The sequence below is a fragment of the Arachis duranensis genome, chromosome 9 (assembly GCF_000817695.3).
Source record: "Arachis duranensis cultivar V14167 chromosome 9, aradu.V14167.gnm2.J7QH, whole genome shotgun sequence".
Taxonomy (NCBI): domain Eukaryota; kingdom Viridiplantae; phylum Streptophyta; class Magnoliopsida; order Fabales; family Fabaceae; genus Arachis; species Arachis duranensis.
The window spans coordinates 24,956,093-24,973,693 of NC_029780.3; the positions used below are offsets into that span (position 1 = coordinate 24,956,093).

General features: G+C 31.5%; 1 protein-coding gene across 1 annotated transcript; it reads right to left on the reverse strand.

Moving 5' to 3' along the window:
* Window positions 1-12,507: 12,507 nt before the first annotated feature.
* Window positions 12,508-13,733, reverse strand: LOC107465178 (nicotianamine synthase). Its single transcript, XM_016084173.3, has one exon. The coding sequence runs from the start codon at window positions 13,684-13,686 to the stop codon at window positions 12,880-12,882; it is 807 nt and encodes a 268-aa protein (XP_015939659.3). The 5' UTR covers window positions 13,687-13,733; the 3' UTR covers window positions 12,508-12,879.
* Window positions 13,734-17,601: the final 3,868 nt, after the last annotated feature.

The window sequence follows — 17,601 nt, forward strand, 5'->3', positions numbered from 1 at the left end:
AATAATACTTATTTATGGCATAAACAAAGAAATACAAAATCTTAAGTTTTGCATATAAAAATTTAGGAAGATGTTATATGTACAAATGTAATTGCATGGTATTTTTTTTAATGGTGTAGTAGACCAACAACTCTAATTTTATTTTAGTCTCAAATTTAAAAAAAATCATAATTTTAAAGGTAGCCAGAAAAAAACAACAAAATTAATCAAAAAAAGTTAAGTTATATTATTCTATGAATTTATTTAATATATTAATTATTTTTATTTATATTAAGATTAATTTAAAATATTTTAAAATAAAAAGTATAATTAATTATAATTTACATCTTAAATTATATTGAGTACATGATATTCTATTGTGCTGCTAAAAGTAAAAATGAGATAACAAATATAATTTTATCTCTTAATTCAGTATATTTATTTATATTTTATACTTTTTTTACGATTAATTTTGTACGGTGTTGGTATATTAAATAAAAATACCTTTATAATAGCAGAAAATAAAATAAAATTTTAATCAATAACTTTATATTCTTTACTTTTTTCAGTTTTATTTTAGATTTTAATTTATTACTAAAAGGTAGTGAAATTTTATTGATATTGAAATAAAGTTACAAAAAGGTCCATGGGGTAGAATAAGTAAAATAATGGGACACCCACATTACAACATCCAAATGAAACAACCTAGGATCTAAAATGTTTATCTTTCTCTTTCTCGCCGTCTATTATATTATCGATTCTATTATATAAAAATCGATTTTTTACATTTAATGATAGAGTCAAGGTAGCATGTTTCTAAGAGTGTTTCTTAATTTATTTTGTTTAATTCATTAAATATAATTGATTATGATGCATTAATTATATCAACTAATTAATTTGATTAGATATTTAAGTATCACACAATTTAAAATTATGTATATTGATTTAATTTTTATGATATATAAATTTAAAGAATAAATTAAAATAATATAACTTATTACTTATTTAAATTGAATACAATAAATACAAAATTAATTTAGTCAAAAGTTTATTATTTTCTAATCTTTTATACATAAAAATGACAAAACAAAATTATCAAAATAATCTTTTTATTATTTTTGCTATTTTAATTTTATTTTCTTTGCTTTTTTGTGTGTAATTTTATTTTACATTAACTTTGTGTATTTAATAACAAAATATACTCATATTAATTCTATCATATAATAATATATTTTTCTCCTATGTTAATCAAAGAATTTCAATAGTTATCAACTACATCTAATAGAATGACTGAGAAGTGAGAACTACGATAAGTTAAACCCAAGTTCAAAATGCTGAAACGAAGGAAAGAAAACAGTGGATATATGATTAGAGAAAAATATATAATAACGAGAAATATACTAAAACTGAATTTTTCTTTCAACTAATAAAAGTGAGGTGTCAATTCCTCATGAATTCATTTTTTCTCTAAAATAAAATCACTATTTTCTCTTCTAAATTTATTTTAGAAAATTATCTCTATTATAATTATATTATAATTAACATTTAACGAATAATTCATGATTATTGATTTTACTAATTGTAATACCCTACCACACAGAGCTTTACGCCTAGGTCGTAAATCAATCGTGGTGAGGTATCACGATTTCTAAATATAAAATACATACGTATATAATGGAAGGAATTTGATATACTAGGAGCCCGTGAAGAAAAGATATAAGCAAAATCGCATCATACTTATAAACTGGCGATATACATAAGCAGAAATGACCGAAGTATAAATATATATGATAGAGAAAATTAAAATGAGAATTTTGACAACAATTTTAAAAAAATTGGCCCAAGATTGGATCGAACGAGCCAAACCGAACCAACCAGACCTATGTTAGGCCCAAGGCCCAGCCCAATAATACATAAGTGAAGGCAACAGCCTTCCTTGCTGCCAAATGAACTTAGAACACAGCAAGGAAAAGGGGGGAAAGCTTAAAACCCTTGTTCCAAAATCAATTCAATCTTCTTTTGATCATAACTTTTTATCCGGACTCCGATTGACGCGCTGTTTGCAGCCATGCGTAGCTCTACTCATCCTCTTCAATTCTATCTAAGATTTGTGGTAAGGAACTCTCATTTTTATTGTCCAATTTTTTGTTCCTTACATATTCATGTTTTTTGTTTTGGGGTTATTTAATGTTTGTGATTTTGGTTGTTTAGGGATGCTCTAGCATAAATTCTTAGTGGGTTCCATCTATATTTTATGTGGGTTAAAGTAAGGAAGCTTAACTCTCTTCATTGTCCCCAATTTTATGTATGAACCCTAAAATAAATGTTGAGATATATTGTTGTGACTAGATTATATGGAATAGAGAATTGTTGGGACTGAATTTGATATAAAGTAGAATTTGATTGGCCAATTTGGGTAGTGGACCTTAGAGATTGAGCTAGGCAAGGCTTCAAAGGTTGGAACCGCCGACATTCAAGGTACGGGTTTGAGTTTCGAGTAGGCATTATGTAAAGTTATGTGAATGCCTAGGTTAGTTGATCCTATGATAGGTGTGGATTGAAATTGATTGTTGTTGTGGATAGTGAATGGCTATATGTATGTGTGTATTGATTAAGAATTGTTGTGACATTATGAAGTGAATGACATTTATTGATTTTATTGTTAATTGATTTAGATATTGGGCCGGAGGCCATAATAGGGTGAAGAAACCCCTATGAGGTAAGTGAAGGTAATCAGTGTGAATCATTGTAATGGTGGTGGACTTGGTGATTGATTGGAATTGAGTTTAGAGAATATTTGAAGGATTGAATCTTAAAATATTGAACTACTTGCTGAAAATCTGAGTTTTGAAGTCAAACGACAATTTTGAAAGTGAACCAGTAACTCAATAGTGTTTGATATCATAAAAAATTAAGAGCTAAGTAAACTATAATAAGTATGATTGTTAAGATTTAATATTGAAGATTTTGTATTAACTGGAATATTAGGTATGATTTTTCAAAGTTAAATCGTGGGATCTGATTTTCTGCATTATTTTAAACGAAGTGAGAAATTTTGAAAATTTATAACTAATTCTGTAATGATTGGAATTGTATGGGAATAAGTCTGAATTAAGTTTGGGAATATAAGGAGCTGGACTGGTGAATTTGAGATATTTTCGTTAAGTTTATGATTTATGGTAAATTTTTGAAAGTGTGGTTGTTAAATCTGATTTTTCTGCAGAATGCTTAACATAGTAGCAACTTGTTTTCTCTATTGAAAATTCTCTAGTTTGAATTATGAAATGAAATTAATTTTAAATGAAACTTTGGTCCTAATACTTTAATTTTATAAAAATTTAGAATTTTTGAAATTGTAGTTTTAAGGATATGAATTTTTGAAATATGACGCGTTATGCAGTAAAAGCCAGATTATGTTCTCTTAAATCAGTAACTTTGAAAGTTTATAACTTTTGATTCTGGATTGGTATTGAGAGGAAACCAATTGAAGATGAAACTTTAGTATGTTTAGCATATGTAATTTAAATTTCAGGGCTGTCCATATTTTACTAAGTGAATTATGGGACTTGAAAGAGGATATGCTTATTGGCTTTTAAAACAAAATTCTGTAGAAAATTACTCAACTTCCAAGTTACATAACTTTCTCATTAAAAATGGTATTGACCTGGGATCAATTGTAAAAGAAACCTGGATGAGTGAAGTTGAAGCATGTTAATTTTTAAGGTCATTGAATTTAACTTGAATTTTATATTGAATTTTGAATATCACATGCTGCTGTTGTTTTCTAATTTTTAAGCACTGCAGAGCAGTTATGATTTTTCTTCTATTCCTGAAGTTAGAGTAAGTAAAAAATTATGATTTTTTATTTAATAGAAAGCTTAATCCGAAACAGTCATATGGATATAAAGTTTGTGCAATTCCGAGTTCATTTGATAATTTAAAAACATGATTGTAATTTGGCTGCCAATAATTATTTTGGTAACTACCTTGGGTATGAAATTTATTAAGAATTGATTTTTATACTATTATCAAATATTTTTGAGAGTATATTGTTGTAATAATTGCTGATAAAAGGCTGGTGAAATGTTAAGGATGAGAGTGACTATGATGAGATTAAAAGTGAGCCGGACACTATATCCCAGGGACTTGGTTTATTGAAAGAGTTTTATCCCGGTAAGGATGGCGGTTTAATCCTTCTTGTAGATTGATTTGTGAATGCAATCCGAGCAAGGATGGTGGTGTAATCCCGCTTGTTCGAGGTGCCCAGTAAGGATGGTGGTTTAATCCCTCTTACTGTGGAGGCAAGGACGGTGGTTTAATCCCGCTTGTTTATGGAACTTACGAATAAGGATAGTGGTTTAATCCCGCTTATCCAAGTCGGGTTTGACAACATAACCGACGCGTGAGCTCATGGCCAGTAGGACAGGCATGCATCATTTGCATCTATGTGACATTGAATGGGTGTGTTTATTGTACATGTGGTTTGCCTATGTGATTATCATTGTTTAACTGCTATTTTTTATAATTGTTGTCATTGAATCTTGTTGTATTTGAACTTCATTATTTGTGTTTGCTGTTATTGTTCTATTTTGAGACCTTGTATATATAGAAGTTGAGATGATACGAGGTGAACTTAAGACTGAAAGAAACATGATAAGTGAAAGGTGAGAGAACTAATAAGAGATAGTTTAAGAACTTGAGGTTTATTGGAGAGAGAAAAGTCGAATGAAAATAAAAGGTGCATGAGTGCAGTTAGTTAGTCTAGCATACCTTACTCTTTTCTGGTTTAGTATATTTCTAGGCTTGAATTTCTTTGTTGTTGAAGTGTTAGGATTGCCTAGAGATTTCGTGTAGTCTTTATATTGTCTCTGTTTTGGAACTATTACCCCTGCTGAGAACCCCGAAAGGGATGATGTTCTCACCCGTTTCGAAAATTTTCATTTTACAGGTATTGGACGTGATGCACCTTGTTGGGCGTGCAGAATTTGCTTTCAGGAAGCGAAGATTATCTTTTGGAAATTTTACTTTTGCTTAGATATTTTAAATACTCCACTACTGTATTTTATAACTTGTATATCCCTCTTAGAGGTTGATTATGGAGAAACAAGATTTATGTTTACGATTTTTAGTCCTACTTTCAGGTTGTATTATATTAACTAGTTGGCTTTATCTTCGCAGGTTAAGACTAGTGTTGTTATGTATACTTTTTGAATCATATATATTTATACTTCGGTCATTTCTGCTTATGTATATCGCCGGTTTATAAGTATGATGCAATTTTGCTTATGTCTTTTCTCCACGGGCTCCTAGTATATCAAATTCCTTCCATTATATATGTATGTATTTTATTTTACACTCTCTCGTCAAAACGCGTCATGCTAGGGAGATGTATCCACACCCTTATAAGGCATGCTTCGTTCCCCTCCCCAACCGATGTGGGACCATACAATCCACCCCCCTAAGGGAGCCCAGTGCCCTCGTTGGCACATCGATCCGGGTTTCGGCTCTCATCCCTATCGTCAAAGACAAAACCGTGAGGCCTTGTGTGTCAAAGCGGACAATATCGTGCTAGCGGGTGGTTTGGCCTGTTACACTAATTTAGGAAAATATCTTTATTATAATTATATAAAATTAATATTTAATACATTATCAACTAATAGAAGTGAAGTGTCAATTCCTCATGAATTCATTTTCCCTCCAAAATAATGAAAGCATTATTCTCTCTTCTAAATTTATTTTAGAAAATATCTTTCTATAATTATATTACAATATTACAATTATATTACAAGTAGCATTTAATGAATAATGCATAATTATAGTAATTTAGAAAAATAAAATAAAGTCTAGTAATTTATCTTTCGACTGCACACGTATGTAGAATAACTTTTAAGAAGGAGTCACGTATAGTAAATATAGTCGATGATTGTAAAACTATATACTAACATTGATATAATATTATTTCATGTATATATTTTGCAGGTATCAAAAAAATGTGTTGAGTTATATTTTAGCAGGTTTAAATTATTTATTGTTTATTAGAGAATTTTGTGCATTAGAATTCTCTAAGAAGTTATTATTTATTTTGAGTTGATTTTGATATGTTCTTACTTGACAGTAAAATAATATATAAAAATTTATTGGTGGGTCTAAGTATTACTAGATTATTTATGGTCACATTAAGTATATATATTTGATTTATTGAAAAAAGTAAATTACTAAAACTAATTAATAATTAGAATTAATACATTTAATACTATAATAAGAAAAAATAAATAATACATAATATGTTATATTTTTATTAATTAAATTATTATAATTCAAATTAATCTTAACAAAAGAATTTAAAATTATAATTTCAATCTTATCACATGTATGGCACGGGCTATTACACTTGTTATCTTTTATTTCTTAGATAATTATCTTTTGGATTTTAGATATATTATCTTTTGAACTTTAGATACTATTTTATTTGGACTTTAAGGTTTAATGGGTGCTATGCTCAAATATAAATAGGACTTCAAGGTTTCGGTCCCCAATATACCAAAGCCGCCTTTATTGCTTTTTCTCCATCAAAAGAGTTGCAGTTCAGCCACCTAAAAATACAGAAGGCTTTGGTTGATCGAAAAAATCACAAGATCTAAATTCTTCCATCAATTTCTGACTCTTATGAGTAAAGGTACGCTTCCGCATTATATTATATTTTTGGTAATTCAATATGAATGATCTGAATTTATAAAATTATTTATTCTAATAAGTGGTATTAGAGCCGTCCATAATTTAATTATCAAAATATTCACTTTTTATTTTCTCTGGATCAATATATATATGCGTTCCATATTACATTATAATATCGCATATATAGAAATATACATATATATGAATTAGAAGATGTTGCGACTGTGTGCGTTATTAGTATATATGTCTTTAGAGTTTCACATATATAATAGTAATAAATTGATTTTTTTAAATATTAATAATGTATTGCTAATCTTTGATAGTCTCGGATCTATTTTTGTAAAGCATTAATTGGAATAAAATTGGTTAATAATCTTTTTAGGATATAAAGATTATTATGTATATGTCACTTATGCGAATATTTATCTATCTAAGGAAAGATTTATATTTGACCAAGTTATATGTACATATTAATAATATTTGAATAATAAAAAATATTATTTAATAGTTACATAAAGAAATTAGTAACAATTTGGATTAGTATATCCATCTATTTTATAAAAATTTGGCTTTGGAATAAATTGATTGAACATTATGCTGTCAAAGTAGCCTCTTTTGTGAAAATTGATTTATTTAAAACATTAGGAATATGGTGATATGTAATTCAAGCGAATACTGGTTGGCCCAAAGGAATGTCTATATTTGGCCGAATTATATACACATATTGATAGTAAATACATATTTGGGTAATTAATTAAGAATAAAGTAATGCCTATTATTTATGCGAACAATAATCAGCCCAAAGAAAGTTTATTGTTTGGCCAAATAATAAGCATTGTACACTTTTATTTATTTTATATTAATTATGCGGTCAATGATCGGCCCAAAAGAAGGTTATTGTTTGGCCAATTTATAGAAAATATATGCGGTAATAAATAGGTTGCGAAGTTTAAATTTCCATGTGTGCATTAAGTCGGTCCAAAAAAAGGTTTAATGCGTGACAGGAATTTTGACAATATTTGATTACTGCAATGAGAGTATCACTTACAGTTAATTTTCTATCCAAAGATTGAAAATTAATATTGTTCTAGATATCTCAATCTGGATTTTTTTCCCATTATTTAACTAATATTTACTGCATATTTTTTGTTCTATACCAGAAACTATGGCTTTAGCTACCAATGTTTCTGCACAAATTAGTAGTATTTCTATGCTGAATGGTTCAAACCTTAAAGTTTGAAAGGATACCGTAGAGATTGTCCTCGGTCGTATGGATCTAGATATAGCTCTTCGAGAGGAGAAACCCACTTTCACTCCGAAAAACCTCGATGAGGTTAAAATAGAGAAGTGGGAGAGATCTAATCGAATGAGCATTATGATCATGAAACGCTCAATTTCTAAGGCATTTCGGGACTCAATTACTGAGGATAAAAATGCCAAACAGTTCCTAAAGGATGTTTAAAAAAATTCTTTAATAAGAATGAAAAGGCGGAGGCAAGTAGGCTTTTGAGCAAACTTGTCTCCATGAGGTATAAAGGTAAAGGGAACATAAGAGAGTACATTATGGAAATGTCTTATCTTGCTTCAAAATTGAAAGCACTAAAGTTAGAGTTGTCTGAAGATTTACTCGTGCATTTCATTTTGATTTTCCTTCCTGCACAGTTTGGGCAATTCAAAGTTAGTTATAATACTCTGAAGGACACTTGGTCCTTAAATGAGCTTATATCTCACTGTGTGCAAGAAGAAGAGAGGCTACAACAAGATAAGACTGAAAGTGCTCACATGGCTTCATCTTCTCAATATAAAAGAAAGCGTGATACAACTGCGGATGTTCCTTCTTAGCAGAAAAAGGCTAATAAAACAGGATCAAGTTTCAACTTGTTTCTTCTATAAGAAAGCGGGACACATGAAGAAGGATTGTACCAAATATGCCACCTGACATGTAAAGAATGGTATAATTCTTACTTTTGTTTGTTCTGAAACTAGTTTAAGTTATGCACCTATTAATATTTGGTGGGTAGATTCTGCTGCTACTACTCATATAAGTGTTACTATGCAGGGTTGCCTGTGGTACCGACCGCCAAGTGATGCTGAAAGATACATCTATGTAGCAGACGACAATATAGTTGCAGTCGAAGCTATAGGAACTTTTAGATTATGTTCCATGAGTGGATTTTACTTGGATTTATTAGAGACATTTTATGTACCGTCATTTAGACGAAATTTGGTTTCTGTTTCTTGTTTGGACAAATCAGGTTATTTTTGTTTGTTCGGAGACAATAAAGTCAGTCTCTTCTATAATTCGAATAATATTTGCTCTGGTCATTTGGTGGATAATCTATATAGGCTTGAATTAAATTTCTATAATAATGAAATACTGCAAATGGGTACAAAACAAAAACTAAATGAGAATTCAGCATCATTATGGCACAAATGCCTAGGTCACATCTCTAAACAGAGAATTCAGAGGCTCGTTTCAGATGGAATTTTTGGACCCCTAAATTTGGCGGACTTTGAAGACTGCATTGAGTGCATAAAGGGGGAAGGGCAAACAAAAAAAATTAGGTGCCGATAGAGCTAAAGATGTCTTAGAACTGATACATACCGATATATGTGGCCCATTCCCTACTGTCTCTTGGAATGGACAACGGTACTTTATTACATTCATAGATAATTACTCTCATTACGAGTATCTATATTTAATTCATGAAAGTCCCAAGCCTTGGATGTTTTCAAGTCTTTCAAAGCTGAAGTTGAACTTCAACTTGGAAAGAAAATTAAAGCTGCCAAATCTTATCGTGGTGGTGAATACTACGAAAGATATGATGGTTCAGGTGAGCAACATTTCGGGCCTTTTGCTCTTTTTCTAGAGGAGTGTGGTATTGTTCCACAATACACCATGCCAGGAAAACCTAGCATGAATGGTGTTGCAGAGCGAAGAAACCGAACTCTTAAGGACATGGTGAGAAGTATGATTAGTCATTCTTCCTTACCTGAATCACTCTGGGGAGAAGTCTTAAAGACCGCAGTATACATCCTTAATAGGGTGCCAAGCAAAGCAGTTAACAAAATTTCATATGAAATTTGGATTGGGAAAAGGCCCAGTATAAAGCATTTGCATATTTGGGGATGTCCAGCTGAGGCGCGACCTTATAGGTCACATGAAAGAAAATTGGACTCAAGGACAATTAATTGCTACTTTGTTGGTTACGCTAACCATTCACGGGGGATACAAGTTTTACAATCCTACATCAAGGTCTATTTTGAAACGGAAAATACGAGATTTCTTGATGATGTTGAGTTTGGGGGGAAGGAAATATTAGGAATGTAGCTTTTGATGAGGATTCTATAACTGACAATAATAAGATCTTTGTGCCTATTATTGTTCAAGATACAGTTATAGTACAAGAGCATAATGAGAATTCTACTGTAGATCCAGTTACAGTACAAGAGAACAATGAGAATATTGTTATTTCTCAAGATACTGCTACAGCACAGGAAAATAATGAGAATCCTCCTCAATTCTAATCCATACAGCAAGCTCAACAACCTCAAGAAGTGTCACTAAGGAGATCCAATAGAAAAAGGAGAAAATCCATCTATGGTCTCAAATAAGCTTCCCGTCAATGGTATCACAAGTTCATCAAGTCATTACCTCATGGTTTTAAGTTAAGTATTATAAATAAATGTGTATACCGCAAGTTCAGTGGGAGTAAATGCATATTTTGGTTTTATATGTTCATGACATTCTATTTGCCAGTAACGATATAGGCTTGTTGCATGAAACTAAGAAATTTCTATCGAACAAATTCGAAATAAAAATTCTTGGTGATGTCTTTTTGTATTAGGAATCAAGATACTAAGAGATCGTTCTCAAGGTATTCTTGGATTATCACAAAAGAACTATATCGAAAAGATTTTAAGTAGACATGGTATGGAAAGTTATAGACCAAAGGACACATACACCCGTAGCTAAAGGAGACAAGTTCAGTCTCAAGCAATGCCCTAAAATGATCTTGAGAGGACAGCAATGCATGATAAACCTTATGCATCAATACTAGGGAGCTTAATATAAGCTCAAGTCTGTACACGTCCCGATATATCATTTATAGTGGGAGTGTTGGGTAAATACTTGAACAATTCGGGCATGGATCATTGGATAGTTGTTAAACGCGTAATGCGTTATCTAAAGAGAACAAAGGATTACATGCTTATTTATCGGAGATCAGAAAATTTTGAAGATCATTAGGTACTCTGATTCCGATTCATGGCATATGGTTGCGAAACTTTGTCACTGAGCTTTGTATAGTAGATGACATTGAACGGTCATTAAAGATATTTTGTGACAATAAGTCAGCAGTTCTATATTCCAATAACAATAAAAGCTTGACAAAATCGAAGCATACAGACATCAAGTTCTTAGTTGTTAAGGAGAAAGTTTAAGAAAAACAGATTTTCATAGGATATATAGGAACCGAGTATATGCTAGCAGACTCAATAACCAAGGAATTGATCCCTAAAGTCTTTCGTGAGCACACTGCTCGGATGTGTGTCAATATTTGTGATGCCTTGCTTTAGTGGGAGTTTATTTTATGCTATATGTCCTATGACAGATATTGAATTATTTTTCTACAAAATTAAGTTGATGGTTTATTTCATGTTGTATGAAATGTTCATTTTATAATATTTGTTTTGTGTTTGATCTCAATAAAGTTGGACCACCTGGAAATAGACATGCATGAGATCACTTGGCATGTAATTTCCATATTACTCATCCAAATTTGATTTATATCGTTAAGTATATTAGGATCGTGATTGTTGTGGTTTAGTAACGACATTAATGTGATAAAAGCTACGGTAGTTCCATATCTAATGTATGAGACAGACCATATTGTTAAAGTAATGAGAGAAATAGCATTCAGATGCGCGCATAAAGTTTATGAGATGTGATTATGTCAAGAAAGAATATATGTATAGCCCAAGTAGGAGATTGTTAGGAAATTATTTTAATTTCCTAATTTGTTTTGTGGGCAATACATATATTAATTATAATCACAAATTATGCTATTTCAAATTAAATGACTTATATAATGGTGATCTCGTTTATTGTTTTAAATGTTAAATTAAATAAGTCATTATTACTTTTGATTTGGAATTAAATGAGAATAAAACCGGATATTATCTTTTGTTTCTTAGATAATTATCTTTTGGATTTTAGATATATTATCTTTTGGACTTTAGATACTATTTTATTTGGGTTTTAGGGTTTAATGGGTGTCATGCTCAAATATAAATAAGCCTTCAGGGTTTCGGTCCCCAATATATCAAAGCCGCTTTTGTTGCTCTTTTCCCATCAAAAGAGTTGCAGTTCAGTCACCTAGGAATACAGAAGGCTTTGGTTGAGGAAGATCGAAAGAACCATAAGATCCAAATTCTTCTATCAATTTCTGACTCTTATGAGTAAAGGTACGCTTCCGCATTATATTATATTTTTGGTGATTTAGTATGGATGATCTGGATTTATAAAATTATTTATTCCAACATATTGTTCAATTTATTTTTAATATATATTTATATTTTAGTATATATTTTATACTAGTGTCTGATTTTGATATATATCTAACATTAATTTATACAACTAATTGTGATTAGATTAATATATTTAGACTAAATATATTTATCTAAAAGTTACCAAAAAATGACAATAATAAATAAGAGAATACATTATTCACATAATAAAATAAATGACATAATAATAATAATAATAATAATAATAATAATAATAATAATAATAATAAAGAAACACGGTGATTAGGAGAATTAAAAAAAAAACACATTATAGCACTATGCTCAGATTCAATAAGACACACAATATATATTTTCTTTTATTTGTCGAAATTCATGAACAACGCAAAAGAAATTCGACATATATTGCTAGATAGTACACAATAAATTAAAATTTTCAAATTATAAATGGCAAACATTAACTAGGTTGCCAAATGTTAATTACCATACTGTTGTTATATTAATAATAAAATGATTATCATTACGGTAGTCCTGGGAATCATAGCTTATTCCAGCAGCAACCGTAACGCATCATCATAGTAATAGTGATTGCAATTGCATTAGCTGCATTTTTTTTTATTTTTTAGTTTCTGCAATTCTTAACCGTAATTTAAAATTAAATATTTTCCCAATAAAGAGGGAGAGAATTTAGGAAATTAATTAAAGCTGCTCCTCAGTTACCAATTCCTCAATCATGTTCCCATTGATGAGAAGGTTATTGTTATTGAAGAGCGATTGAACCTCTTTCGACGATGTTGAAATAATCGGACACTTTCGCGCAATCACAACCGAATTGATAACCTCATCAGTGGGGTGAAACACGGACAAAACTTCAAATCCTTTGAGATCAAAAGAAGGATTGACTACCGGATATAGAAATGCCCTGGCACTATAGGCACTTCTTACCATAAGAAATGCCCCAGGTGCCATATACTTACCCAAATGATCAATCACTTTTTTCTTCTCCTCATTTTTCATTCCCACGAGCGCGGCAAGAAAAACAACATTGAACTCGTTCAAACCATGGGACACATCTAATATGTCGCTAGTGTGAAAGACCATGCGCTTTGACAGGTCATGATCCGAAGACACCAACGCCTTGGCCATAGAATTGGCCAAAGCGTCGATGTCATAATTATGGAATGTGGTGCTGGGAAAGTGGTTGGTAGCCAGGACAATGGAGGTTAAGGGAAGAGGGCCAGAGCCCACGAAGGCAATCTTGGTGGGAACAGCCTGGCAGTGCTGGCTAAGAATGTTGCAAAGACGAATTAGGTTGGATCTAGCTTCTTGGACGGTTGTGGAAAGTTTAGTGATGTCGATGAATGGGGTATGAGGGATGCATGTGCGAACGAGTTGGGTGAAGAGGGTGTCGACATCTTGGGAGGGTTTGAGGGTGTCTAAGCTTGAAATCTTGTGGTACAGGTCAAGCACTTTGTTGACTAATGCCTCTTGTTCTTGGCAAACCATGATGTCGACACTATGAGGAGAGTGGTGTTCTTCACTGTTACTCTTTAACACATATAGCTCATGGAACATTGAGAGATTATGGTAATATTTATGCTTGTTTTTGTTGGGACCACATCAGCCCTAAAACCGCTTTTTTCTTCTTTTTTTAATCAGGAAAGGTGGGGAATTGCACTACCGTTTTAAAAAGTGATAATTGCAATTCAAATAAATCTCGAGTGCTTCTTAACAAGATATTTGAGTTAGAGTTCCAAAAATAATTAAAGAAAAAGTTATTACTAAAAAAATTCTATCATTTTCGTCTTTCTAGATATAAAATCTTATGTCTAGTTCAATTGGGACAACGAAAAATAAATAAATTTCATAGTGTATTGTATTTTGTTATTTGATAATAAAGTATACATATTTATAAAGTTTATATTATGATTAAATACGTAAAGTATGTTTGATGAGCTAGATAAAAGTGGGAACGCATTTTAACCAAATTAATTTTATGGGACATATATAGTAAAGTTAAAATTCACACTTATTTATACTATGATAATTGAGGATAATTCAAGAGTGTTTCTAACTTTATATACAGAAAGTGTACGTGAATTAGTCATCGGGAAGTATAAAAACTAATAAAAAAGCTAATTGAGAAGAAAAACTTGACTATGTGCATGTTTGGGCGCCATTATTTTGTTAATTAGTCGTTATTTTTTTAATTGTAATAATATTACTTTCGTTAAAAATTTAAATGAAAACAAAAAATATAAAAATAATTATATCTCTAATATTAATAATAGAAATAGGTGGGGATATCCCTTATAAAATTAAAATGTTGTAATGATATTACAAATTAGCAACATCTTAGTTGGTACTACTATGTACCCATCATATTCTAATATGATTGCTGTGCCATAAGAAAGTTGAATGTATACAAAAAGTTCGAATTAAAATCTTTAGTATAAAAGAACTTACAGGATCATATATAAAATCTTAATTTCTCATGAATACAACTCATTTAATTTTATTTCAAATATAAAAAGCATTTTAGAAACTTAAAAAAAAGCCAGCATATGATAGGATATTAAGAGAAATGTTATAGAAAATTTCAGGAAAAAAGTAAGAATTTCATACTACACTCATACAATTAATGATAATATAATTGATTAATTATAACTAGTATGAAAATTCAATGTAGTGTGAATGATGAATTTTTTATTTGTATAAGAATCTATCAAATGTTGAGTCTGTATCGCAATTTTGACTTCTAACAGATAAAAAGTAATATGAAATTGAACATTACTCACAATAATACACTCGCTATATAATTATTAAAGAGAAAAAGAAAGAAAATGAATAATTGCTATAGATATGAATTCCTTTAATTTTAAAAATTGAATACATTTTGATTTCACTCATTTATATAGTTTCCTAACTTCTATAAATAACAAGAAAGCGTACTATAAAATAGTTTCCTATAAAAGCTCCTTAACTATCCATCATTTTTTTTCTTCCATCTTTTGTCTACCTCCCTTTGTTTTCTCTCTACCTTTCTTTTATTCTCACAATTCTCCACCTCGTTCACAATTTGAAATCTACTCAAATTATGGACGATCAAAGTGTGGTATTCATATTCGGTTGCATCATTATTTTTACAATTACTGCCTACGTACCCTTGTTCAGGATCAAACCAATCGTAGTTCCTCTATTTTTCTCCATGTAATGCCTAACATGAAGCAATATTGAACAATTCCAAACAGTGTTGGAACTTGTTTCTTGACACTACTTTAGTCAACATATTAGCAGGATTTTCATCTGTGTGTACTTTTATAAGAGAAATGTTACCTTTCTCTATAACATTGCGCATGTAGTGATATCTTACATCAATATGCTTGGTACGAGCATGATGAACCTGATTTTTAGCCAAATGAATTGCACTTTGATTATCACAACTCAGATTCACGCAATCTTGCTTCAACCCCAAATTATCTAGAAGACCCCTTAGCCACAATACTTTTTTCACCCCTTCTGCTATTGCCATGTACTCAGCCTCTGTAGTAGATAGTATCACTATAGCTTGTAACATCGATCGCCAACTAACTGGAGCACCTTGTATTTTATATACATAACCAGTCATAGAACGTCTTCTATCTAGATCACCAGCATAATCAGAATCAACAAAGCCGCTGATTTGACATGATTTTCCACTAAAGCATAAACCTGTGTCAATGGTACCCTTCAAGTATCTTAATATCCACTTGACTGCTTCCCAGTGTGCCTTACCCGGGTTCGCCATGAACCTGCTAACAACACTGACTGCCTGTTAAATATTTGGGCGTGTACACACCATAGCATACATTAGGCTACCGACTGCACTAGCATAAGGTACATCTTCCATGTAAGCCTTATCCTCTGCTGTTGTGGGAGATTGTTTACTAGAGAGCCTAAAATGTGGAGCCAATGGCATTACCACCGATTTAGCATTTTTCATTTCAAACCTTTCAATGATACATTCAATGTATCTTCTTTGACTCAAGAACAAGTTTTGGCTTGATCTCTCTCTTTTAATTTTCATGCCTAATATTTTCCGTACAGCACCCAAGTCTTTTGTTTCAAATTCTTTACCAAGTTGAACTTTTAACATATCTGTCTCAACCTTGCTCTTAGAGGCAATAAGCATGTCATCCACATACAATATAAGATAAATATAATCACCTCCAGAAAGCTTATGATCGAATTGTATACACAACAATCATAATTACTTCTGGAAAAACTTTATTTTAACATAAAGGAGTCAAATCTCTTATACCATTGTCGAGGAGATTGTTTCAATCCATATAGCGATTTTCTCAAGCGACATACCTGACTTTCTTTACCCTCAACCTTGAAACCCTCAGGTTGATACATGTAGATTTCTTCCTCTAAGTCATCGTGTAAGAATGTAGTCTTCACGTCTAGTTGTTCCAACTCAAGATCACCATGAGCGACAAGACTTAAAAGCACCTGTATGGAGGTGTGTTTCACCACAGGAGAAAATATCTCATTGTAATCAACACCTTCTTTCTGTGCAAATTTCTTTGCTACTAACCTAGCTTTGAATCTTGTACTATCTGACTTAGTAGGATCTTCTTTTATTTTATACACCCACTTACAACCAATTGTAGTCTTTCCCACGGGCAATGGGACCACATCCCATGTATTGTTCTCATGAAGAGATTTCATCTCTTCCTCCAAAGCGACCAACCCAACTCTCTCTATTTTTGTCTTTGATAGCATGTTTCAAGGTGACTGCCTCATCATCCTCCACTGAGAATGCATAATCAACCAAGTTTACCTGCCCATAATGTCTCAAAGGCTTGTTGATGATTGGATTTTTGACGGTTTAGAATTTCACTAATGAAATCTCGTTGTAAAGTATAGTTTCTAAACCAAACAATAATTCTTTCATACAAAAAGTTGTTTGTCACTAGTACAAACTCCTAAAATTTATAAACCGAAGTATTGGACCTCAGGTCGTTCTCCCTAGGACTTTGATGAGCGGATAATTTATACGCTTTTTGGCATTGTTTTTAGTATGTTTTTGGTATGATCTAGTTAGTTTTTAGTATATTTTTATTAGTTTTTAGTTAAAATTCACTTTTCTGGACTTTACTATGAGTTTGTGTGTTTTTCTGTGATTTCAGGTATTTTCTGGCTGAAATTGAGGGTCCTGAGCAAAAATCTGATTCAGAGACTGAAAAGGACTGCGGATGCTGTTGGATTCTGACCTCCCTGCACTCGAAGTGGATTTTCTGGAGCTACAGAAGCTCAATTGGCGCGCTCTCAACGGCGTTGGAAAGTAGACATCCTGGGCTTTCCAGCAATGTATAATAGTTCATACTTTGCCCAAGATTTGATGGCCCAAACCGGCGTTCAAAGTCACCCTCAGAA

Bases quoted from the DNA above. Each gene is read 5' to 3' on its own strand.
- LOC107465178 (XM_016084173.3), bottom strand. From the start codon at position 13,686: ATGGTTTGCCAAGAACAAGAGGCATTAGTCAACAAAGTGCTTGACCTG.